This window comes from Glycine max, chromosome 15 (genome assembly GCF_000004515.6).
Source record: "Glycine max cultivar Williams 82 chromosome 15, Glycine_max_v4.0, whole genome shotgun sequence".
In the NCBI taxonomy this organism is placed as follows: Eukaryota; Viridiplantae; Streptophyta; class Magnoliopsida; order Fabales; family Fabaceae; genus Glycine; species Glycine max.
The window spans coordinates 4,836,374-4,860,858 of NC_038251.2; the positions used below are offsets into that span (position 1 = coordinate 4,836,374).

Consider the following 24,485-nt stretch of genomic DNA (forward strand, 5'->3'; position numbering starts at 1 on the left):
ACAAAAAACAACACCACTGTCTTTTTTATGTATTCATTGGGTTTCGCTGTAAATGTTCTCATTTTTGTTTTTTATTTTCATAAAAAGAATTGTTATCAATTTCGTCCACTTATTTTTTTTGGAATATTCGATTAGATTTTTTATTTATAAAATTTTAATGAAATCCTTTATTTTTAAAAATATCTTAATAGAATTTTATTATTATTATTTTTCAATGCGATTCTTTTCATCTAATTGAGACTAAAGATGTTAAGTTATAAATTCTAGTGAAAAGTATCATATTGAGATGTTTTTTTAAAAAATAAAAAAACATTTTGAAACATTGAAGGACTTAAAAAAAAAAGACCTATTGGAACTTTCACAAATAAAAAAACTTAGCTAAACATTCTAAATAAAAAAAACAATTTGAAAATTAAGTCTAATATTTATCTTCATTTGTTTTGTTTTCGTATTAAGAGGAATCAAATAAAATTATTGCATTTGCTGACATTTAAATATAATGATTGAAAACAAAAATAATCATCAAATATGCAGATCAATTAACATAGGTTGTTTCAAATTAACTAGAAATTTTAAGTTTAGATAGAAAAAAATAAAAAGTAATTTGTAAAAATAAGTATAAAAATTAAAATTATTGTATAATTTTACAGGAACATAAAATTAAAAGTATTGTTACATTTAAATGTTGTTGACTACAGGCTTACCAAATATTAGAAACGATATATCTTTTAGGTCTAATTAACCTTTTCTTCCTTATAGTTTAAAATGTTTTATTTTGAATTTTATAGTTATAATTTTTTAAACATTTGATTCTCGTTGACTAATACTGTTTGAAATAATGTGAAGTGATTAATTTAATTTAGTTAACCTCAAACAACCTTAAATGGCGAAACCAAAATAATAAAAAAAAGATAATTATAGGGATATTAGAAATAAGAGAGAAGGGTTAATAACATACTTTCTAACATATTTTTTCTTTTTTTTAAAAAAAAAGTTCACACACACTCTTCCTAATACACATTTTATTATTGTTAAAATTTATTAGAAATTACATAATAATTATGATAATTATTTAGAGTTAACAGTTAAATTGAAAATATTTGTTAAGTCCGGCGCCCCCCACCCGCAGCGCTTTGAGCCCATTTTTAAATGGCCATATCATTGAAGTAAAACTTGTTAACATTCTTAAAATTAACATGAAATAATAAGACTCAGTAAAAATGAATTAGATAATTTCATTTTGATTGTATCATTAGAAATGCTCTTAATGTTAATATGGAAAGAGAAACGTTTTTTTTTTAATTGGATAACATCTTTACGTCGTTATAGAAGTGCGCTTAAGGAGAAATCACGGAGAGGGAATTGTTTTTCTCACCCACTTTTACTATTTACATTCTCGTATGCTTTTAAAAAATAATTATTATGAAAAAATAATTTTTAGGAAAACATGATTCCATTAACAAAATATATAATGAAATCATATTTACATCGTTAAGGAGTGCAAAAAAATATACAACGAAAACATTATCTTATCATGCATTTTATCAATGACATCATGCTTTTGTAATGTATTTTTTTATTTCCATTTTACACAACAAAATCATCTTTAAGTCATATATTTTTTACAGTTTTTTAATTAATTATATATATAAGTTACAATTTTTTAAAAAGTAATCAAATTGATTGTGATATAAATTATTTTTTTAAAATCAAAATTAAATTAATTAAGATATAATGTATCATTTTTTATAGTAATTATTAGTATTATATAGATGATCATTGTTAATTAAAATTAAATTAATTAGATAGATGTTACCATTTATAAAAATAATCAAATTAATTATTATATAAATTATATTTAATAATAGTAATTGAATTAATTAGAATACTAATTTATATCACAATTAATTAATTTGATTACAGTTGAAAACAATAAATTGTGTCATCTTTAATTTAAATTTAAATAAAAAGATAAATTATATCACAATTAACAACATTAACAACATGCCGAGGAAGATACAAAATTGTTTTTTTTATTGTCTCTCTGTTGCCAACTTGGGAAATGAAAATTGATATTTTTGCCTCCTGCTAATTACTTTAACATTAATTGTTTGTACATCAGTTAAAAATGGACCTCTCCATTCAGTCAAACAATTTGTGTAATTAGTTAAACATAAAAGGACATAAAAAAATGTACACTTAGCAATTAGTATTTTGATTTTGGAAATTAACTAGAGATGATCAAGTGTGTGGCTGGCATTTTCAGGCCTCTTTTCATCCCTTTTGGTAGCTGTGGCAGAAACGTAATAGGGAACAGTGAACAATCCGTGGATGAAACACAGAATGCCTCCTATGGATAGGAAATGACGGCTAAACATGCCACAAGATTTTCTGGATCTTGAGTTTGCTAATGTGCCTATCATGAGCATGGACAATGCAACGGCTAACACCACCCTGCAAAGAAAGCCTATAGGATGAAGCCATTATTCATTTAAATTATAACTAATCCAAATATATGAACTTAAAAGGATATATCAAGATGGCCTCCAAAAATTTAATCCATTAAATGAATGGCTTAAATATAAATTTAGTTCATTCGTACTTTTTTATTTTATTTTATTTTGGTGCTTGTAATTTTATTTTTTTTAGTTGCTGTAAGTCAGATTTTTTTTTTAATTTTGGTTCTTCTAAAATTTTTTCCGTTAATTTTTAGTTTTAGTAAATTTATATTTTTTAATTTTAGTCCTTAAGATTTTAATTTTTTTTTATTTTTGTAATTTTTGTGCCTTAAAGGGTCTAAAGTTGGAAAAACTAAAATTATTTTAAGGACAAAAAATAAAATATAATTTACAAGGAATAAAACTTATTTTTTACAAAGATAAAAAACAAAAAAATATACACTAAATTGAAAGAACTAAAAAAATATTTAAGTCTAATTAATATAATAACTCTTTTTACTTTAGGCTGAAATTTAACCTTTTATAAGAAGAATGAGCACGTTAATGATTGAACTCTAAACTACTGAAATCATGCATAACGTAACACGATATGCTTAACTGTCCTAATTCCTAAATACTAGAGAAACACAGATAAATAATTATATATTTCATCTGTAACAAAAGAAACATAAACTTAATGTCGAGAAGCAAATTAAGAAGCTAGCGTGCGTGAATTCATAAAGTTTAGGGTGAATATATATTAAGCAAGTACGTAAAAGGCTTACCACGAGAAAATTAGAAAAGCCACTGCTAATTTCCTATTTGCTGTGGCGGATAGGTATTGTTCTTTAGACCAAACACAAATGCATCCGCCAAGCAAGTTAGCAATTACATGAGCAAGTGCCAAGAATGTGGCAGCTGCCAATCCTAGCTTGAAAGCTTGATAGCTTGGGTACCTACACTCAAATATCCACACCCACATGTGCTTCTCCTGTTTATTAAAAAAACATTAGAGACCCGTTAATGTTAATGTTCACAACATTATTAATTAATGAAGCTTGTCTAATTAGATGAGTACCTTGTTTTGAGCTATTTCTGCCTCAATTCCAAGTATTCCAGCAACAATATCCAAGACAATGACAAGTATGCAGATAAGGAAGCCATAGTTTTTGGTCATGATGATTCCCCTGATACAGTGTAGAATAGAAGCGCAAGCAAGAGAAGAGGATGTGATAGAACAATAATGTGCCTTTTTGATGGCTCAACACTATTTAAGAGTGATGCACTACCATATCTCTTAATGAAGGAATAAGAATAAAGTTTGGGACACGTTTGCTGCCTATTAATATTATCATGTACTATTAGCGAGACCATCTGTGATCTTGGGGTAAAAGCTGCAATTTTCTTTACAATTACTACTACTTTATTCTATTTTTGTCTTTCCCTTTCCAAGATTCGTTCCATTGGGGGCACGAAAAGTAGAGTATACATCACCAACAGGGGAAGGCATTGGTACGTGGTTTCGACTTTCAAGCACGGCCAGCCAACAAGTATTCCTAAAGAACCTCTATTTTTTACTACTTGAAAACAAGTCTCTTTAATTTCGTTCATTTTCATAAAAGATAATAAACCTCTCCAAAGGTTGTTTTACCAAAACAGGAAAGCAACAACACGTTTATAATTGATATGCATGTGAATGTGAATTAGTATTTTACCAACAACAGGATAACAAGTCACCTGTCATCTCAACTCCTAAACGATATGAAACTTTACTACTAATGGAACAAACCTTCCAATTGAGGTTAAGGGGCAAGAATGACACAGACTAATCTTCTAATACTAATGTTTTAATCTCAAGTTTCCAGATAATGTTAGAATTTTCTGTATTCGAGGTTTTGTCAGTTTAAGTGTTCAGTTGACCGTCTCAATTTTATCCTTACTAAGAAATGCTTTAGTGGGTTGAGAGAAAAGATTATTTATAAACTATGTATCGTCTCAACTTCTAAACGATGTAAGGTTTTATAAGTAATGAAACATATAGAAAACGTTTAACTTAGGGTTTTCTAAAGGCCAACTGAACCTTAATCTTTAAATGAAACAAGTGTTGCCTCAAAGGAACCATTTCACCTGTGCCCTTTATTGCGTTTCAAATTATTATGCTCAAGGTAGATAAGACTCATAAGATAAATTTATTTTTAAAATAATTATGTACTTATTATCTATTTGATTTATAACATATTGCGTTTTTAATATAATAAATTTTTGAGAGAATTATTCTTTACTTGCTATTAGAATTTTTTCTGCATATTACAGAGCGTGCCCTTTCATGGTTTTATCTACGTTCGAGCAAAGAATATTTGATTTTGTTGACATATTTTGAATTTCACATTCTAATTTGTCTTCGTCTAACAACTTAGTTAGCTTGTGACATAATATCAATCAGCGCAGAAATAAGTCAATCTCTTCGTTAGAATCCTATAACTTATTAGTTCATACTGGATTTAAGATTGGTCAGACTTATTTACGAAATAAGTCATATCAAACACCCGTTTTTAGGATTTTTTTATTTATCATTGGGCTATTTTTATTTAATTTTATTTAAGGAATTATGAATTTTAATTAAAAATAAAGGTTTATTTATCTAAAAAAAGATTTAAATAAATTAACAAATTCGATAATCAATTTTAAAATTGATCTCTATTTAAAAAATTATTAGTACAATAGAATTAAACTTGACTCAACGTTTTCATTAATTTGTATTTTTTTTGTTCTTTGTGCTCTTTATTTAAAAAAACTCCAAAACAATTATTCATTATTTTTTTCAACATATTAAATATAAATATCTTCTTTATAATTCCAATTAGAAAAAATATATACTTCGATACCTAGAAACAATATTCAATCTGTATTTTTTTTTAAAAAATCAAGATCTGAAAGAAAATATATTAATAGTCAAATGATTATTTTGATTGGTTAACATGAATTAAGTTTACCATTTAGTCACGTAACTGAATTAAAATCAAGTGTATTTTTTTTATTCGTTGAAATCAAACAAAATGTCAGAGTTTAAAATCAAGTGTATGGTCATAAGCTTGATTTTACTTTCTTTTTTAAATAAGGATTGCAAGTTATTCGATTTTTAAAAGAGAGATAATTTTATTTCAAATAAAAGTTATTCATGTCATGACTCAAGATTAACTCTACTAAGAAAGATCCCCCACCAATCTATGATTTTATGCAATAAAAATCGAACTATATAATTTAATTTGAATGAATCAATAATTGATTTGACCCTCAGATTTTAAAAACAATGAGTCAATCAGAATTTCTTTCGGGTATCTCTCTCCTCCTTTTTCTTCATGATATAAGAATTTGTATTTGGTTATTGAAAACGTTAAGTAAATGTTGCTTAATGAACCGGGGTTGTTCACTCAGTATCACCTACGTACCTCAGCAAAGGTCAACTTTATAATGTGTTGAGGTCTGACCTGATTGAATCCTTTTTAGCAAAACTAATGAATTAGATGGAGCAGTGACCAACATGGTTTCCTGGCATCATCATCTTATTTGAGGTTTGATGCAATTGAGAATGTTGGCTCACTCGGATTCCCAAAGAAATATAATTCGGGTGTGCAATTAATTTTTAAAAAATACCTTTTAATAGTAATTAAAAATTAAATGATTATGATACAACTTACTTTTTTTATATTGAAATTGAATTAATTACGATTGAAGTTACTATTTATAACAGTAATTGAATTAATTATTATACAAATTATATTTTTAATAGTAACCTAATTGATTATGATTCTAATTTGTATCATAACTAATTCAATTGTAATTAAAAAAGTAGCTTGTGTCATCATTAATTTAAATTTCAATTAAAAAAGGTAATTTGAATCACAATTAATTCTAATACTATATATTAAAAGAGATACATATCTCATTATTAAGATAACTTATAACATAAGTAATTTGATAAATATTAAAAAGGTAACTTATATCATAATTTAATAATTGAAATAAGAAATATATATGATGGAATTGCGATTCCGGAAATACTTGATTAACTATTTAGTAATCATCCTACTTTGTATTTCAGAGCTACAAATCATCATTGAATACTGTTAAAATTGAAGACAATCTAGAATGCGGACATCACCAAAGGCTGTAGTCGCTATACAAATTTATAAATTTTTATGACCCAAAAGAATAATTTATGCTTTTTCTTTCCAATCATCGATAAGGGAATTAGTCTTAATCATTGCTACACAAATAATTAATTAAAAAAGGAAATGGTCCAAAGAATTCAAACTGTTTGCGTGAAGCTAATGCACAGACTACAGACTTTTGAGATAAAATTGTTAATAAATTTCTGAGAGTTGTGAAAGCACCATAAAAAATTGTTTATTTGATTATTCATTATTTTATTATATGATGTTGTCACCTGCTTACATTTCCTTGTTGATTAATTCAATTTCAATCTCAGCTCACAGTATTATTTTTATTTTTATTTGGAATAATTGGATGATTGTGGTCCCTTGTAGTGTTTCCTCATGGGTTGTTTGTTTGTTCAAAAGATCAAACAACCTTAAATGATATAAACTTTCTTGGAGATTGCTTGGATCAAGAATAATAAATTGAGATTCTAAACTCATTATAAGTCTTCAAAATCAAATTATCAAGTTTATGCCAACTCAATTAATGAAATCAGTGTAATGCGTAAATGGAATTTTTCTGTAAGGAAAAAACAGCTTGCATTTGGAATGGTTTGGAATGGTTTATGAAGGAACTGTATAGTTGAGGGACTAGATTCCTTGATTATTTTCTTTCTTTTGGAATTGGAATTTGGAATGGTTTGGTACGTGGGAAACATTATATTCTATACATTTCTTCTCTCAAAGCCTTTTGAAGCATCCTTTAAGACCATAAGGAAAAGGGAGACACAGAATGCTTGAGGCTTGGGTTTCTCTCAAGAAGACACTTCAATGCAAACCACAGCCAAATCAAGTTCATGATCCAAAGATTACTAGGCAGCAAAAAGGTAATCAGAGAACAAAGTCAAGTAATCTAGAGAGTTCAAATACCAAAGATTTCATCCAAGGAAGCAAGAAGCACTTAAAAAAATCACTAAGTTATAGAGGGGACATTGACATCACTAGTCCCATAACCCATGAAATTGTTCTCGACAGCTCAAACAATGGAACTTGTCGATGTTGTCCTTGTCCTCAAAGCAATAACGGCAATAAAGGTTCGGAAGGTTCTCATAGAACACGAAGGTCAGCTACATCTTCAAAAATAACAATGACATATCCTGTTGATTACAATGAAGCAAATGTTTCCTCCAACACAAGGGCGTTGGTTCAGATGGATTCTGATGGTTGTTCCACATTGACATGTCATAAATGTCGCAAGAAAATGAAAAATCTTGATGCTGTAGAAGCACACCATATCTCCCAGCATTCAGGTAATAACAGGCTAATATTTTCCTAGTGAAACTGAAATGTCTGAGTTTTAAAGTGCTTCTGCTTTAGCTTTCATCATGTTATGATTCAGTCAGTGTTGCCATAAACTTTTCTTTGCCATGTCTTTGCTAAATAAATTGTTCAAAGAATTTTAGGCTTTCTTTCCCTCAGAAGTGAGAAATAAAACCTTGAGGGAGGGGGATTCAATATACTTCAGATCAAAGAATAAAGAATGGAAGGAAAGAGGTTCTAAAGTTGTTCATCTTAATTAACTGAATATACTTTCCCCAAGTATTAACCCAATTGCTGCTGCAACTGTTGTGAGACCCTTGATCAGAAATTTATGCATATCAGGGAGAGTTTCTTAGGGGCTTTGTTGCAATTAACATGTGATTTATGTAAGCTTTCATATCTATTGTTTTGCAGTCACTGAACTTGAAGAAGATTCATCTAGACAGATAATAGAAACAATATGTGGAAGTGGAACAAGCTCTATTATTAATTCGGAAAACATGTTGGGGCAGATTGATTGCATTTTAAAGGTTCTGAATGTACCAAAAACCTTTGCTTGCTTTGAGGAATATAGAGAAAAGGTGAAGGATAACGCTGACAAACTACAGAAGAAGCATCCACGTTGTGTGGCTGATGGAAATGAGCTTTTAAGGTTCCATGGCACAACTATTGCATGCTCTCTTGGCACAAACAGTTCTAGCCTGTGCACTTTAGACTATTGTGGCATATGTCAAATCCTGCGAAATGGCTTCTCCACCAACAAGGAATTCCATGGTGCATTGGGGGTTTACACCACTTCCACAAGTGGGAAAGCCTTTGAATCCATTTCCATCATGACATCCCATGAGAGGCCATTTCCTAGAAAGTCTGTCATAGTGTGCAGAGTAATAGCTGGGAAAATTCATAGTCCTCTTGAAGAAGAAAGGGTTGATTCAGAGTTTGATTCATTGGCAGAAAAAATAAATGGTCATTCTTCAGATGCTGAGGAACTCTACGTGTTAAATCCCAAAGCCCTTCTCCCATGCTTTGTGGTGATCTACAAACATCAAACAGACAAGGTTAGGAGGATTTTAGGAGGTTCAGCTCAAGCATAAGTAGAGTTGTGATTCTTCTCAAATATTTTAGAGCTTTCATATTTTTATTTGCATGCTCGTCATGTATAGATGAAACATCAATTCAAACTCTGCACAACATTCTATTCTAGCCAGTTGGACTTGCAGTATTTTTAGCTGTTGCAAGCAAGAAGCAATCATATATTAAATATGTTTTAAAATTTTATTTCTAATTTAAGCTAATTTAGCCCGTTAGGCCATTGGTCTGGTATATGGCCAGACTAGGTAAAAATAATCTCAGCTTGAACAAATTTTAGACCAGCTTGACATTGCCTACTTTTATACTATGTCTCGGTAGGTTTGAACTCAGGTTGGCTCGAGCCACTCGATTTTCTACCTCTTGTTTAAGAAATGAGATTGATATTTGATGCTTAGAGTGTTATAGCATGTTTGTATTTCCATTCCGGGTTGCTCAATCTTAGAATGTATAATGAAGCCTAATGGATTATTTTCAACACACTTCGTCACGCAAAGCACTTCCGGGACTCAAGGGGTGAGGGGGAGGGGGAGGGGGAGGGTTGTCTCTCCCTTATATATTTTAATATGGGATTACTTTTAGCCAATGTAGAACTTGAATTATTTCCAACACTCAAACCCAGATTCAACCAAAAGCAACAAATTCTTGTTTCTCACACGAGGATACCTTGGAATGCTGTCAGCTGCATCTAACAACATGTCAACAAACACGCTCTTAGTGATAAAGTGTTACGAGGTGTTTATATTGTGCTTATGCATATTTCAGAGAGTCTCATTGCATGTTTGGTTCATATTTTTTAATGAGGTTATCCACGTCCAATTGAAGCTACTCTTTGTAGCTGCTGTGTAAACTTTGAATTGGATGTCAAAAAAGTCAACAGACATGCATAACAAGCGCGCAAACAAACATGATATCATATTGTTTAGAGCAAAAAGATATTCACCAACCGTTACTCTATCCTAAAGCAAAAAGATTGGTGGACCCCTATACTCTAAATGACACCTAAAGAGAGAAGGAGAGAGCAACATATATATGATATGTAATATAAATTTATAGAAAGAGAGATGAAAGCAATAATAGATATTAATGAAATATTTAAAGTAGAAAAATGCCCACTAGTCATTAACATTAATTCACTAGCAACGGGTCCCTTCATTAATTTTAGGAGGTAGTGGCAAGGTGTAGTTCAAATATTTTGGTTCAAAAGAATGATCTCTAGATATTTTTGGGTCCATTCAAGAGTTTTAAAGGTCCACTGTGAGGTTTAATTGGGCTAACAAGAGGAGTGAGTGAGTAGGTTCAACATACATAAATGCGTGTTAGGAAGTCAAGCCCAATGATTCAATTTAATGAGAGGGACCTCTGAGTATCTTTGTTTTGTTGACCTGACCATGACTCGAAATTATATTATATGGTCCCTCAAATTAATACATGTATCAATGTCTTCCAACAAAAAAATCGGCGAGTTGGACCTGGACGCCTTATGCTGCTAATAATGGTAATTTGAGTCTCACTAAAAAAGAAAAAAAAAAGAACGCACCATGGTTTGGGTGGCCTTTTGAAAATCGAAAGGACAAAATAAAAGAACACAGATTAGTTTTTTTTTGAAAAATATAAATTATATTAAATATATAAGATCAAAAGTCTCTCTAATATAACATGTGTGCTTATCTATGCATAAACTTAATCTTATTAATCTGTCCTTAATTAAAGAGGCAGTAACACGACAAAGAGATGAAACACACGAAAAAGGAACCAAATCAAGAATATTATTTCAAACTTGAAGAGATTTAGTTAGTACCGTACATTCATGATAATAAAGATAATAAAGGGGAGTGTGAGTTGTATACGCGTATTGAGCGAACTTTATAAGGAAAGCAATTCGCTTGCGTTTGTTTCACATATTGTGCGGCAAGTGTCTCATCACGTCTCGCGATCTCTTCAAAGGCGAAGGGGAAGGGTATGTATTATTATTATTATTTTCATGTCTTTATCTTTCTTTCATATCGTTGGATCTAGGGCTTCTTTCATCTTTCGCAACATCAATTCTCAAATTAATCTTGCTCTGCTCATCACATTTTGCCTATTATGATTAGTTGTAATTACTTCACGATTCTAAAAAGCTTCTTTTGTTTGAGTGAAAACTAAATCGGATACACACTCACTCTTTTTTCTTTTGAATTTTCATAAGATTGGATCAATTCGGGAATTAATTGTCAATTATGTAACCCTACACATGACACCTTCTTGCAATTGGCTGTCATATCCTGTGAATACTTACAGATATATAATATTTTGAGAAATGAACTTAACTTTTTATTTTCGCAGCAGCTTGTTTTTCCTATTTTTTCCGACAAGAAAAAAGATCTACGTTTCTTTTTTGTTTTAAAGTAGCATTTCTTGCTGAAATTTGAGTAAAAGGGCCGATCTTGTTGATTTGGGATTTTTGCTGTTTTAGTGTAGATTTTTTATTGTCTCTGTAGTTAGAGTTGAATCTTGAATATGCCAATTTTCTGTTTAGTGAAAAGTTTTGTGAGGTTAGTATGTTGTTGAGGGTTTTCAAGGTTTGAAGTTAGATCGTGGTCACAGTTGTTCCAATCCTTGACATTGTGGGAAATTGCAGACAAATGTGGCCATTGCGGCCACAATTAGTATGTGTTTGGATTAGCATTTGTAAAATTGATTTAAAATCAACGTAAATTACTGAATTCGGTTGTAGAGACTCCAAAGACCTCAGCATGCCAAAATCATGGTGGTGGACCATTTTTTTTTATAACCCTGCAAGTTTTGCATTTGGCATCTCTGAATTTGCACTCGTGGCTTGATTTTGAGATACTGTCTGTGTAATGGCACTTACTCCTTTTGAAGGATTATTAGGCATGAGAGACTAAATTTTGTTTGAGGGAAGACTAAGACTTTCCTTGTAGATTCTGAACTGATATCTGGTCATAATTTTAAGTGTTTTTCACCTTTCCTAGTCGTCTAGTAACAGAAATTGATCCAATGGCAATATTATTTTTTCTGGAAGCCAAAAATATGTTCAATTATGTATGCATGATTGTGTATAAAGACTAAGAGGGAAATGACAGGGAAGGGTGGGATTGAAATTGCAAAATTGATATGTCATAATTTAAGCCTTACATAGCATTCAAATAGAATCACAACTTGACTGGTATTTTTGCACAATGTACAGCTTCAGGGGTTTGAAAAAGGTTGATATTGAAGCCATGGTTCTTGACTCCATTCTGACTTCTCCTCGTCTCAAGTCTCCATCTTTCAGGAGGCAGTTTACAAAGGATGAACTGGGTAGTTGGTCCACACTTTTTCAGAGGCATCGCTTCCTCTTATCTGCTCTTGTTCTGCTAACTCTCCTCTGCACTGTTTATCTTTACTTTGCTGTCACTTTAGGGGCCAGTGGCACCTGTTCCGGGTTGACTGGAGCCCAGAAAGCTTCATGCCATATGGAGCTTGTTAAGGATTCTGTGGCCAAGGGTAAACTGAAGATTCTTTGATATTTCAAAATATTATTACAAGAAAATTTTTTTCTTTATTTTGTGCCTGAGTATAGGTGACATGAAATCCAAATATAGTCTCTGGCTACAGTATCAGTGTGACTGTGATTTGTATACATACTATTTATCTTGGTATTTGTGGGCCAAAATGTAGAATACATGTAGAAAGCAATTTGTTAGATACATCATGTTAATTTTAGTGATTGCTTCATTGAGATAAATTTTTGGGCATCTTAGTTGCTAAATGAAGTTTGAGTCTCTGCTTATGTGTAAATTATGGGCGGCTCCAAGCCTTATATTTGTTATATTCATCTGATGGTCTAATACGACCTGGGGACCTTTTCTATTCTTTTCTGAATTTATATTGTATTGTGTATTGCTGATTGGGTTTAATCTAAATAATTATCGCAATGAGTAATACTCTGCTTGATCACGGTATATGATCACTACACTTGCTTTAATTAACTATGAAATACAAAAATTCTATTGCCAAACAGGTAAAGTCGAGAATATTATTTGCATTGTAACTGTTTTTAACATACCAAATAATTCTGTAAAAAAAAAAAAACATACCAAATGATTTTTCACATTTTTAACTAGGCATTAGCGTAAGAGCCAAACTAAAAATTTGGCATGTGTGGGTGTTTTTTTTTTTAATGCAAATATTGCCTTACGCTTTAAATAGAACTTTAAACTAGCAGGGGAATTAAGAACTCCTACTTGGGATTTGTCCGTTGTGGGATGCATCCGTTAAGTACTCCGAAGTGTTTTCCATAACAGAAATCAACACCCTTGGTTGGCACTTGGCAGATTGCAATGCGTGTTTGGGTATCGTTGAGTTAGTCTCAAATTTGAGTAAAAGCTCGTGTCTCACAGTTTGTCCAAATTGTGATTTTCTATTTGAAATTCAAATCCAACAATACTTTATGACCCAAAAATAAGAATGAATAAAGTAAAGGGTATATAAGAGAGGGAGGCCGGTTATGATTGGAGTTGCTGACTGTTGTAACATGAAGGTGATATAGATCATTAATGACGGATATAAGAAAGGAATAGTAAATACGAAGTGATGTGAAACAAAACAAAGTTAGCCGATGGGCCAGTGGCCATCCAACTTGAGAACACAGGTGGAAGAGTGAGAATAATTTGTCCATGGATTAATCAAATTAAACACATTAAAGCTTGGGGGATAGGACATTACAAATTTGTAAAAATCGCTGCGGCAAAGGACAAAATAAATATCATGGGATAGGACAAAAAACCCAAATTTTATAACTTGGTAAATTATATAGTACAGTTATCCCGTAGAACAAATTTATGTATTGTACATTCATCAAATAACATATAAAATAAAAAGTTGTCCAATACCTTAAATAATTATTCTGTCCTGTTCTTCTTCTATACCGTCCCATGCATCAATCGGAACATAAAAGAGTCCTTATCACCAATTTAAACTCATTATTATTTATGGGTTTACCTCAAATAATATTTAATAAGAACACACTCAATAATGAGTATTTTCCCTATCATCCTACAGAAACAATCTTTTGGATGGTAGGCAAATTTTAAAAAATAAAAAATAAAAACAATGCATTTTAAATAAATTCTTACTAATAATTTATCAGTGCATTATAGTATAATGTCTAAACAAACAACACTTTTGGATGGTAGACCGATAGTCCAAAAGCCATTATAGTTCTGAAACTAATCACTTGTGTCTATTTTGTTCTTTGCTCTTTATACATTCTTCTAATTAAAAAATAAATTTTAACAAAAAGATATTTTAATGATATAATCTTAGCTCTCATTGTCTTTTTTTTTATAAAAAAAATTATGCTCTCTTTTTATTTTCTATTTAATATCATTTTTCTATTTCATTTGGACGCATGCTATTGGAGAAGCGAATCAGGTTGCGAATAGATTAGCAAATTTTGCATATTCTCTTGATGATCAGTTGAGAGTTTTTGATAATGTTCCTTCTTTCATTTTGAATGCCGTTTCGGATTTGTCATCACCTTTCAGCGGAAGTTTTAGGGTTTTCTTTTAGGGGGTTGTTGCTCCTTTCATTCACCAAAAACCTACTAACATGTCATAAAATGAAAACATTGGTCTTTACTATTCATATTTCAAAATACGGATAAAGCTCTACTCATTATTTGATGAATTGAATGTAAGGACGACAAAACTCATCAACTCATTTCACTTTTTTTTTTAATGCAATGTATTTGTATGACACAAAATTATGAGATTAATCTATAGAAGAAGTAAAATACCAGTTAAAGAATAATTCCTCTATATACTCAGGAATACTATTCTATCCACATAGTCAAAAATTAAACTTTTATCATAAGAGTCTAAATTTCCACATTTTTAGAATAATTCATTCTATTAATATAAACTTTTATTTGTTCTCTTTATAAAGAATTTTCAGTTAAAAAATATAATCCTTGTATTTATTATTTTATGTCAAACCATTCATGAATTGATTGAGAATAAATAAATTCTTTAATAGCAAGATCATCCATAACATGGTGTGAGTTGGTGTTTACGTCCTAGTAGTACCATTAATGGCAGCCTTAATATGATGGCGACAATGATGATACTCTAGTGGCAGGTGTGATTGCAATAGTATGACGGGAAAGACAATGGAATAGGCATTTTAAGGCACAAGCTTGGTTATTATTTATAAGGAAATGAAATTCAAATTAAAATATTATTAATAATACCTATAAAATTGACTGTTAATTAAGTTATAGTTTTCTTTTTCCAAAACAGTGAACCAAGTCAATAGATTTGTCACCGATGAGGGCATTCGGCATTAGATATTTCAGCTAAAGGCAAAATAGAGTTGATTTTCCCATCCCTAAAATAGTGGGATCCATTGTCCACTGAATTGGTTGGTCAAGCAAGCTACCACCTCAAAAAATTGTGGCATGAGTAACGGAAAAAGGGAAGTGCCATTGTGCCAAGCTAATTCAGTCAAGCAAGATACTTTGAATTATGGATTACTTTAATTACCATGATCAATGCGCATGGTCAGAATTGTGTTCTGTGTTTCTTGCGTTGGGTCTCCCAACATGTCTCCATTTTTTTATTCGGTGGCCAAAAAAACTAATGGAAAGTGATGCCCTACTAAAGCAGATCGTTCAATTTTATGAATAAACAAACACTGCGCAAGTATTTAGTTTACATCATGTTGTATAGTCTTTTAACACTTGATATAGTGTCGGACTATTTAGCAAGGAGAAAAATAGAGATAACAAGAAAAATTAATGTTTTTGTAAAATAAATTGATGTAAAAAAATTTTGGACGCTAAAAATTGGATAAAAAAGACTTTAATTTGTTGATTTTGTCAATTAAGAATGTGTTTAACAAGTTATTTTAGTTAATTTATAGTTTATTTAATTAACTTGTAATTTATTACTGTTCAATACCTGTTGCCTTCTGTGTCTTTCAATAAGTATATAAGCATCTCATGCTCCTTTGATTTGTTGACTAAGCTAAAACATGTTCACATCATGTTTTTCTTTTTCTTGTAACCGACGATCCTTTCCTTTACAAATTCATGTTCCCACGAACTTCCCTTTTCTGATCATTTACAGATATGCCCCACAAACTTCCTAATCCTCACATGCTTTTTTGACATGCATACTTATTAATGTTGGAACAACGGGAGCTTGCTGGGACTGTGACCTTGAAGTCAATATCAATGGCGAAGAAACTTTCATGGTAACCAAGGTGAAACTCTTTATTTTATTTTAAGTAACTTGTAGAGTTGTAGTCTATTGAGTGAAACGGATGGTGATTAGCTAGCATGCGCATGTTCTTTACTCCCAACAGCATGAGAAGTAGACACTTAACATCATTTAATTTAATTACACCTTAAAAGCATGGCAGGCATGTGGACCTGCTTGCAGTACCCTTCATGTCATTATGGATTGCACGAAGTGCATGGCCTATGTACGTCTTTCCCTTCCTACAAACATGACCCCCATGATTTATCATCTCAAATGCCTTCTGCTGGAGGCTTTCTTGTATCATCATCACATTTATTCTCCTGTGGCTATATTTGCTATTTAATTGCATGATGCATGTTATTCTCTTTAACCAATAGTGTTCAATTCAAGTTTTAAATATATAATTATGATAAATACTTAAAAAAGATAGATTTTTACCGTTTATAATAATTTTATTCAGTTTAAGCATAATTGTCTTTAATTAGAGGATACATGTTATTTCTAAAAAATATAAAAAGAAATGTTTTGGTGAAAATTGGATGCATTATTTGTGTCTTTCATACATTGCACTATTTTACTTTCTTTGGTAAAGAAATCAAATATTTTTCAATACTTCTTCATGCCATCTAATTCTAACCTTCCTTAATACCGTGCAGAATATTCTATCACCTTTCTCCCGTAAATTTAGCAACTTTTCTGGTAATCTTATTACATAAATGTGGGACTGAAAGTTACATTTTGTGACTTTCCAGGGGCTGCACATGCTTTTGAGCTCATAGTACCACTTTGCTACGATAGAAGTATGGAGATGACTCCATCCAACGTGGCCATGCTATGTTCTGCTGTTCATTTCCTGGAGATGGAATGTGATGATGATGGTCCTGGAACACCCAACTTGAAACCCCACATTGAAAAGTTTCTTGAAGGGGTTCGTTTCTGGACTTGGTCTGAGCTCCTTGAAGCATTGAAACAGTGTCAAGGCTTGTTTTCTTTCAAAGATTATTTGGCAATTCTGGACAGAATTGTGGATCACTTGATAGAGAGGCTAGCTTCACCAGGCATCACAAGTCCAAATACATGTTCCTCCAACAGGTCAAGCTTTCAATTTTCTTGTGATACTAGCAGCAATAACAGCTGGAGAAATAACTCCTCTGGGGCTACATGGTGGTTTGAACATCTTCTGTTCTTAAAGATTGATTTGTTGGATAAGGTCATAAGGACAATGATATGTTATGATTTTGATCATGGTGTGGTCTCTAGGTTTCTGTTCTACTATCACAACTCAAGTTGTCTTGGTGCTGCACAAGCTGAGAAGATTGAGTCTACTGAGGTTGTAATCGATCTTCTTTTGCTGCTAGATTTGAGATCAATTTCTTGCAAGGATTTATTCAATCTTAATAGAACCGCTGTTAGTTTGAAAATGAGCAGAAGTTTCATAAGCAAGATAGAAAGTCTTATAGGTCCTCTGCTGGATCAAACAACAATTGATTATCTACTTCTTCCATCTCCACATGGGAAGGGTCAAGCATATGATGTTGATTTTGTCCTAAGGCTCGTACACATATTTTTCTTTGGAGGCAGTTTTGAGTTAACCTCGAATCGACTTATGAGAGTGGCGAAAATGATGGATTTGTTCCTTGTGGAAGTTGCTCCAGATCCCCATCTCAAACCTTTTGAGTTTGAAGCATTGATTACAGTGCTCCCAGATGTAGCCAGGGAATCTCATGATCAATTGTACCTAGCCATGGACATGTATCTAAAGGTAAGCTACCAATTTGCATTGTTCTATGATTCTACTAGTGTGCAACATAGCAATCCTTGTGTTGTATGCAAGTTTTCACTTTAGAATGCTTGAAGCTTCTAATTGATTATTGCTTCTACTATTTATTTTTTTTGGCAATGTGGTGATTTATGAAGTCTCTTTCAGTTATTGATATAGATTCATAGGTCCATGCAGGATTAAGTGAAAAAGAGAAGATAAGTATCTGTTGTACACTGAACCACGAGAAGCTGTCAGCTGAACTTTTGAGGCATCTTACTCGAAACTTGGTGTTTCCTTCAGAGGCAAAACCAAGAGCTTATGCTACTAGACAAAGCCGAATGAAGACCTTACTCCAGGAAAATGATCATTTGAAAAACTTTTTTGAGTCCATGTTTCGTAAAAGCTTCAAGAACATGGAAGTGAAAGAGGATGTTGGAAAGAGAAGCTATGATGCTGAAGAACTTAGAGGGGATTTGGAAGGAATGCAGAGTGGGACCCAACTGGCCAGTATGAAGAAGTCAGGGACTCATATTACGAGCAATGCTATGTACTTGCCAAAACTCTGTTCATGATTTACAGTTTCAGATTTGACACTGAATTTTGTGTGTATCCTTGTGTAGTCTTCAAGTATTAAAGGAGTAAAGTTATGCAAATACTGTACAGATATCATATTCTGTAACAGATTTCACGTATGATTAATTTTTATATAAGAGACACTGCCATTTGTTTTGCTTTGTGAAGAAAAGAAAAACATAAGAGAAATCTATAATACTCCTTCTGGGGCTTCAGCCTCACCAATATTCTTAAGACACTAATTAAGAAATTTAAAATACGAAGTTTTTATTAAAATATATGATTAATGTATTTTTATTGTGATTTCTAATACATTCATAATGTAAATTCTAATAAAATCTTTGTCAATAATAGTAAAAAGAAGATCCCCTTTAGTGATATTCAATATTCATTAAACAACCAAAAACACGTTTTGCTAGATTTGAAGTGCCTTTGTTGATCTGAACCACACAAAAAGGATTGGATACTTCAACATGTCAGCAACCCATGTATTTTATGATTGAAAAAAGACTATGGGGGTAACCAAGACTATGTTGGCTTGTTTGTTCTTCACATAATTGTTAACTAGAGAATGGATAATTCCAAAGAATAATGTTGGTGGTAGTCAACTGATAGGTAATCTGACAGCATCATGCTGATTATGCACACGCACAACGTGTCTCATGGCTACAAATAAAATGATAATCCCGAAGTGTTAACAACAAAGTTTTGTTTTAAATGGTTTGTATTGTTACAAAAACCAAGGTTCGTTCATCAACTTAGCCATTTCTCAATGCGACAAGCCTTGGAATTCGCTTTAGTACTAATAATAACAAAAGGTAAACTGCATGTTAGATTACCTAATAATTTTTTGTTTACCATTTGAGATATTAAGAAACCAAGAAAGACCGGTCATTTGCTCGGACCAACATGTTTGATATATAGATGAAACATTTTGGATGGAGTGAAAGCCTTTCAAATTTTGGAGGTTGGTACTGTAGCTTTTAGATATAATGAACGACCAGGTCAGGAAGCTTCGGTTTTCTTCTACTGTATTTTGTTGTTTCAACAAACATCAAACTAAGGCTAGATTTATGTTGCAATCATTAAGGATAAAGTTTTTAGTTTTTTTTTTTAATGCATAACTTGGTAGAGGATCAAGCTTTTGGCATCGTTATCACGAATAATTAGTCTTCTGGTGGATAGCTTTTAGATTCCTAACAATTTGGTGCTTACAACGAATTGATTTCTCTCGATTCATTCAGATGGGAATTGGCTGGTACAGAGCAATTTCCAGACTTCATGAAAATATGTTTAAGAGTTCTTCACGAAATTACCAATGATTTTGCCGAAAAGATCTACAAAAAGCATGGCTTGAACCCTATAGATTCCCTAAAAAGATCGGTGAAGAGTCAATTTATTTTATCATGTCAATTATTTTTGTGTATTTCATGATGCATCATGCATGTCACATGTCAATTATTTTGAAACAGTGGGTGCGATTGTTGAATGCTTTTTTGCCAATGTTAGAGGAGTACTTGAACAATGGCATTGTGAGCACAGGAGTGCATGTGGTCCTTGTCCGTACATTCTTCCTCACGGATCATGGACAACGTTCCACAAATTATACATTCGGTGGCTAAAATTCTTCGTCTTTCGGATGATTTAGAAGGAGCTAAGGTAAAACTAAAATGCATGGAGGTCTATTCTAGTATAGTGTATTGTGTTCTATACATATGTCTTACCTACACTATTACAAATATGATTTTTAATAACTTTGTTTTAATAAAAACTATCGTAAAATTATAAATAAATATTATTAATTTGTTTTTCGATATTTATCAAGTGTTACTCATAGTCCATATTTTAATTTTTTTTATTATATTTTTAAACTTTAACAATATAAACTATATACAACATTTAATAATTTCATAATATTTTTTTGAATGTGACTAAAGATTTTTAGTAATATTTTTATTAAGTATTAAAAAAATATTACTAAAAAGTCAGATATGCTGCAGTGATATGTATTCTAATTAATGATATGAATATGTTGCATAGTGAAGATGAGAAGGGACTTGATGGGTCATATATTGATTGCTTCATGAGTGAACACCAAGACGTTTGAGCTGAAGAAGCACAAGGGCATGTCTCCCACTTGATTTCATGTGAATGGAAACGTCTCAATCGAGAAATCCTAACCCAAAATCAATTGCCATCGTCATTTAGAATGGTGCCTTTGATGTACCATTACCGTCCCTCTCCAGTCTACAGGAACAAATACAAATGCTGCTTAATTAATGCCGATGCTGCTGGGCTCATATAGTTATTATTATGGTCATGATTTGCTTCACGAATAATTAGACATGAGATACCTTGCTCTACCGTCTAATTAAGCACATTGATTACTCATCGTAATACGTATCTTACGCCCTGTTAATTTGTACCTTTGTTCTTGTCTCCAATAACTAAAGGATTTAATTTTATATAAGACATTATAAACTATTATTCAATAATGTGATCCTTCTCAATACGTGTTTGAACTTTCATTCTTGTCTCCAACAATTAAAGAATTTGGTTTCAAGACACTATCAACAATTATGCAATAATGTTTGAGTTAGGTTTCATGGTAATAAATGTTATATACATATTGTTCGATCTTTTATTTTATGCTAATCATTCTTTTTCATTTTTTACCTCAAAAATGAAAAGAAAAGAAAAAGAAAAAATAAGAATGATCGATTATGCCAAGTCAATTTAGTAAAATAGCATTATTGTGTGTGACATTATGTTTATTTTTTATAATTTATCTCTCTTTTATTTTTTCAATGGTCAACATATGAATTACCTATTTTTATATTTTTTATCCATTTATTTTTTAATTTTAGCTAATCAGCCTAATTCATCCCCACATGCAACACATCATGGGTCAAGTTGAGTTGAAATTTTTAACTCATTCTAAAAAGTCCAGTGCAACCCAACCAATTTTTGGCAAGTTGAGAGCGAATTAAATTGAATTGGGTTAGCTTATTTTGCCATCCCAATTCATGGATAAAATCTCAATTCTTTATAAAAAAAATTGTTAACTTTTATTGAGTAGAGATCTAATTATGATCAATTCATTATTAGTTAAAACAAAGGTGCTTTAACCTAAAAATAATATAGGACTTGACCATCAAAATTATTTTCAACAACCAGAATTTCGATACTGACATCAACCTTGTATGAAAATCAAATAAAGAATAATTATATAACTAAATTAGGAAAAACTCTCAATTTAGTTTTCCAAGAAATTTAGTGACCGGCCCTTGAAAAATAAAATATGAACTTTTATAATAAGTGGATATTTTAATATGTACTTTTAATTAGTGTCTTTCTTTTGTTTGAGGATTAAAAGTTTTTTTTTGGTGAGGCTTTTAATTAGTGCCTGACGTTGTATCAAGCAAATTTACTTTTAAACGAGAATACCTATCAGGAAAAAAAAAATCAAATTACAAAACAGAACAATGGTTAAAATAAATAAGTTGCTGATGAATAGTCAACAGCCATGCCCATAAATAATTAAAGATACCTTTGCTCTAACAACCACACGCAACTTTGCTACGGCAGTTTCAGTCAACAAGCCCAACTGCCAAAGCCTCACCAATCACACCAAAATGCACTCCAAAGTTTATTTATTTGCACTTTGCCAAAGCCTACGTGAAAAATACAGTATTTATGTATTTTCACTTGCTGCATTAATTTGCCTCCATCGAGAGTACAAACTAGTAAGTACAGTAGTTACATGTCTTTGATCAAAGAAAGAAGTTCAGAACAACTTCAATGTGATTTCTAACTACATTTTTGTAATAAAATAACCATATTTCATAATCACATTCTGTTACCAAGAGTCGAAGAATGTAACAAAAAAAATCAGTTAGGATGATTCCAACGGGCAGAAGCAGAAGACACATCTAAACGATCAAACATAAACATAAATATATTTATGATAAGAAACGTACCTGAACTAACTTGGGACCAAACCAAAACACCCTCAAAACAAACATCAATGTACTCTCTCTCTCTCTCTCTGACATGATCCCTCAGTGAGAAGCACTTATATAGCCTCCAACAGAAAATTCTCAATTTACAAAGCCTTGAAACACATTTCTTCAAACCCTGTTTTTTCTCCCTTCCCACAAATGGAGTATGAAGATGAAGATTGGCTTTGTGTCACTATGGATGAGTTTTCTCTTGCTACTGAAAATGGTTTTAGCAGGCAAATGATGAGTAGGAAGAGGAACTATGATGATGACACAAGAGAATACAAATCAAAGAACCTTGAGACTGAAAGGAGGAGGAGGGAGAAGCTCAGTAGCAGGCTTTTGATGCTGCGGTCTATGGTGCCTATAATCACAAATGCAACTACCTAAGCCCTCACTTTCTTACTGGATACTTCTTTATCTCATATAGTTGATTCAATATTCAATATTCTTTTTCATGGTTTAGTTTACAAATTGTTACATTAATTGTTGGAATGCAAACTGATTATAAACTCTAATTTTGGTTTTAGATGAATAAAGCAACAATTGTTGAAGATGCTATCACCTACATTGAGAAGCTGCAAGACAAAGTCCAGAATCTCAGCCAAGAGCTACACCAAATGGAAGCAACTTCAGTGGAAACGGCAGAGACAAAAATAGTTGAAATTGATGCTGTGGAAGATATGAAGAATTGGGGGATACAGGTCGCCTCATCTATGAGATTATCTCTTTGATTGAAAAATAAAGATAAAATGAATAGCCTCTACAACTGTTAATTAATGTTGCCTTGCTGTTTTTTTTTTGCAGGAAGAGGTCAGAGTGGCGCAAATAAACGAGAATAAACTCTGGGTTAAGATCATTATTGAGAAGAAGAGGGGAAGATTCAACAGATTGATGCAGGCCCTCAATAATTTTGGCATTGAGCTTATTGACACCAATCTCACAACCACCAAAGGATCATTTCTGATTACAAGCTGCATAAAGGTTATTCTAAGAAAGATCAAAATCAAACTTGATTTTTAATAGCAATGATTATGATTTCATCACAGGGAGAGTAGCATTATCTGTGTGGTATCAAATCCATAAGAATAGACTTGAAGATGAACACTTTGATTCAACTTTGTAAGCTTAACTATGTGCTTTGTTTATTTTAACTGATTTTATTTTTTTTGTTTTTCAGTGCAAGAATGGTGAAAGATTTGAAATTCATCAAGCGAAGAATTTGTTGCAAGATGTTATCAACCACATATAGAGCCAGTTGAAATTGACTTACTAGTTATTGAATTCTAGGATTGAGAGGATTAATTGTGTAGGGACAAAAAATAGATCACTACATGTCAGATAATTTTATTTGTTGCTACTATTAGATGGTACACATTCAGTATATTATCTGGATTTTTCTTTTTCAAGAAGTGATTATGAAATCATTTCATTTTCTTGCATCCCTCCATCCCCTCCAAAAAAGACACGACACTCGTATTATTTATTATCTCTTGACATGTTAATTGAATAAAAGATGTTATATTTCTTTTTGCAATAACTTCCTTCTTTATGATTTATTTTACCACCAACTCGTTTGAAGATTAAGCAAAGGTTATAAAGGCTCAATAGATATTAGATATTATTAATACGCTTGTACTCTTATGACACAACCAAAAGTGATGCTGGGAAAGAGGATACATAGAGAGACGAGAACCTGATACCACTAAAACCTTAAGCAGAACAGAATCAGTGTTGTCCTTTAACAGCAGCAGTTTGCACAGTACTTCAATAACACTGGAGTTATGTACATAAGAATATGGTGCCAAATTATGAGTTTAACATGGTTGTCCAAAATCAAAGAAAAAGACAACTCAAGCTCAATACGGACCAACTATACTTGAAAGAGATAGATT

At 31.7% G+C, this 24,485-nt stretch overlaps 5 protein-coding genes across 5 annotated transcripts; 4 read left to right on the plus strand and 1 right to left on the minus strand.

Moving 5' to 3' along the window:
- Positions 1–2,018: 2,018 nt before the first annotated feature.
- Positions 2,019–3,753, minus strand: LOC100792050 (uncharacterized). The gene is made up of 3 exons (XM_003547066.5): positions 3,517–3,753; positions 3,224–3,429; positions 2,019–2,454 (listed from the first exon to the last, which is right to left on the minus strand). Exons 1-3 carry the CDS (start codon positions 3,613–3,615, stop codon positions 2,232–2,234), a joined length of 528 nt encoding a protein of 175 aa, XP_003547114.1. The 5' UTR covers positions 3,616–3,753; the 3' UTR covers positions 2,019–2,231.
- A 3,174-nt stretch (positions 3,754–6,927) lies between these two features.
- LOC100792577 (uncharacterized) lies at positions 6,928–9,395 on the plus strand. The gene is made up of 2 exons (XM_003547067.5): positions 6,928–7,905; positions 8,330–9,395. The coding sequence occupies exons 1-2, from the start codon at positions 7,389–7,391 to the stop codon at positions 9,007–9,009; spliced, it is 1,197 nt and encodes a 398-aa protein (XP_003547115.3). The 5' UTR covers positions 6,928–7,388; the 3' UTR covers positions 9,010–9,395.
- Positions 9,396–10,903: 1,508 nt separating this feature from the next.
- On the plus strand, positions 10,904–12,883 carry LOC100500574 (uncharacterized). Its single transcript, NM_001249364.2, has 2 exons — positions 10,904–10,964; positions 12,198–12,883. The coding sequence occupies exon 2, from the start codon at positions 12,232–12,234 to the stop codon at positions 12,514–12,516; it is 285 nt and encodes a 94-aa protein (NP_001236293.1). The 5' UTR covers positions 10,904–10,964; positions 12,198–12,231; the 3' UTR covers positions 12,517–12,883.
- A 4,062-nt stretch (positions 12,884–16,945) lies between these two features.
- Positions 16,946–18,767, plus strand: LOC100779985 (BTB/POZ domain-containing protein At3g22104). Its single transcript, XM_014767826.3, has 2 exons — positions 16,946–18,016; positions 18,202–18,767. The coding sequence occupies exons 1-2, from the start codon at positions 17,057–17,059 to the stop codon at positions 18,586–18,588; spliced, it is 1,347 nt and encodes a 448-aa protein (XP_014623312.1). The 5' UTR covers positions 16,946–17,056; the 3' UTR covers positions 18,589–18,767.
- Positions 18,768–22,749: 3,982 nt separating this feature from the next.
- LOC100793107 (transcription factor DYT1) lies at positions 22,750–23,842 on the plus strand. The gene is made up of 4 exons (XM_041010096.1): positions 22,750–22,950; positions 23,121–23,294; positions 23,398–23,574; positions 23,771–23,842. The coding sequence occupies exons 1-4, from the start codon at positions 22,750–22,752 to the stop codon at positions 23,840–23,842; spliced, it is 624 nt and encodes a 207-aa protein (XP_040866030.1).
- The last annotated feature ends 643 nt before the right edge of the window (positions 23,843–24,485 follow it).

Bases quoted from the DNA above. Each gene is read 5' to 3' on its own strand.
- LOC100792050 (XM_003547066.5), bottom strand. From the start codon at position 3,615: ATGACCAAAAACTATGGCTTCCTTATCTGCATACTTGTCATTGTCTTG. The intron at 3,430-3,516 runs GTACTCATCTAA...TTTAATAAACAG, and splicing joins CAGAAATAGCTCAAAACAAG to GAGAAGCACATGTGGGTGTG. The intron at 2,455-3,223 runs GTAAGCCTTTTA...CTTTCTTTGCAG, and splicing joins GCTTTTCTAATTTTCTCGTG to GGTGGTGTTAGCCGTTGCAT.
- LOC100792577 (XM_003547067.5), top strand. From the start codon at position 7,389: ATGCTTGAGGCTTGGGTTTCTCTCAAGAAGACACTTCAATGCAAACCA. The intron at 7,906-8,329 runs GTAATAACAGGC...ATTGTTTTGCAG, and splicing joins CCATATCTCCCAGCATTCAG to TCACTGAACTTGAAGAAGAT.
- LOC100500574 (NM_001249364.2), top strand. From the start codon at position 12,232: ATGGTTCTTGACTCCATTCTGACTTCTCCTCGTCTCAAGTCTCCATCT.
- LOC100793107 (XM_041010096.1), top strand. From the start codon at position 22,750: ATGGAGTATGAAGATGAAGATTGGCTTTGTGTCACTATGGATGAGTTT. The intron at 22,951-23,120 runs GTGCCTATAATC...TTTTGGTTTTAG, and splicing joins TTTTGATGCTGCGGTCTATG to ATGAATAAAGCAACAATTGT. The intron at 23,295-23,397 runs GTCGCCTCATCT...TTTTTTTTGCAG, and splicing joins TGAAGAATTGGGGGATACAG to GAAGAGGTCAGAGTGGCGCA.
- LOC100779985 (XM_014767826.3), top strand. From the start codon at position 17,057: ATGGAGATGACTCCATCCAACGTGGCCATGCTATGTTCTGCTGTTCAT. The intron at 18,017-18,201 runs GTAAGCTACCAA...ATAGATTCATAG, and splicing joins CCATGGACATGTATCTAAAG to GTCCATGCAGGATTAAGTGA.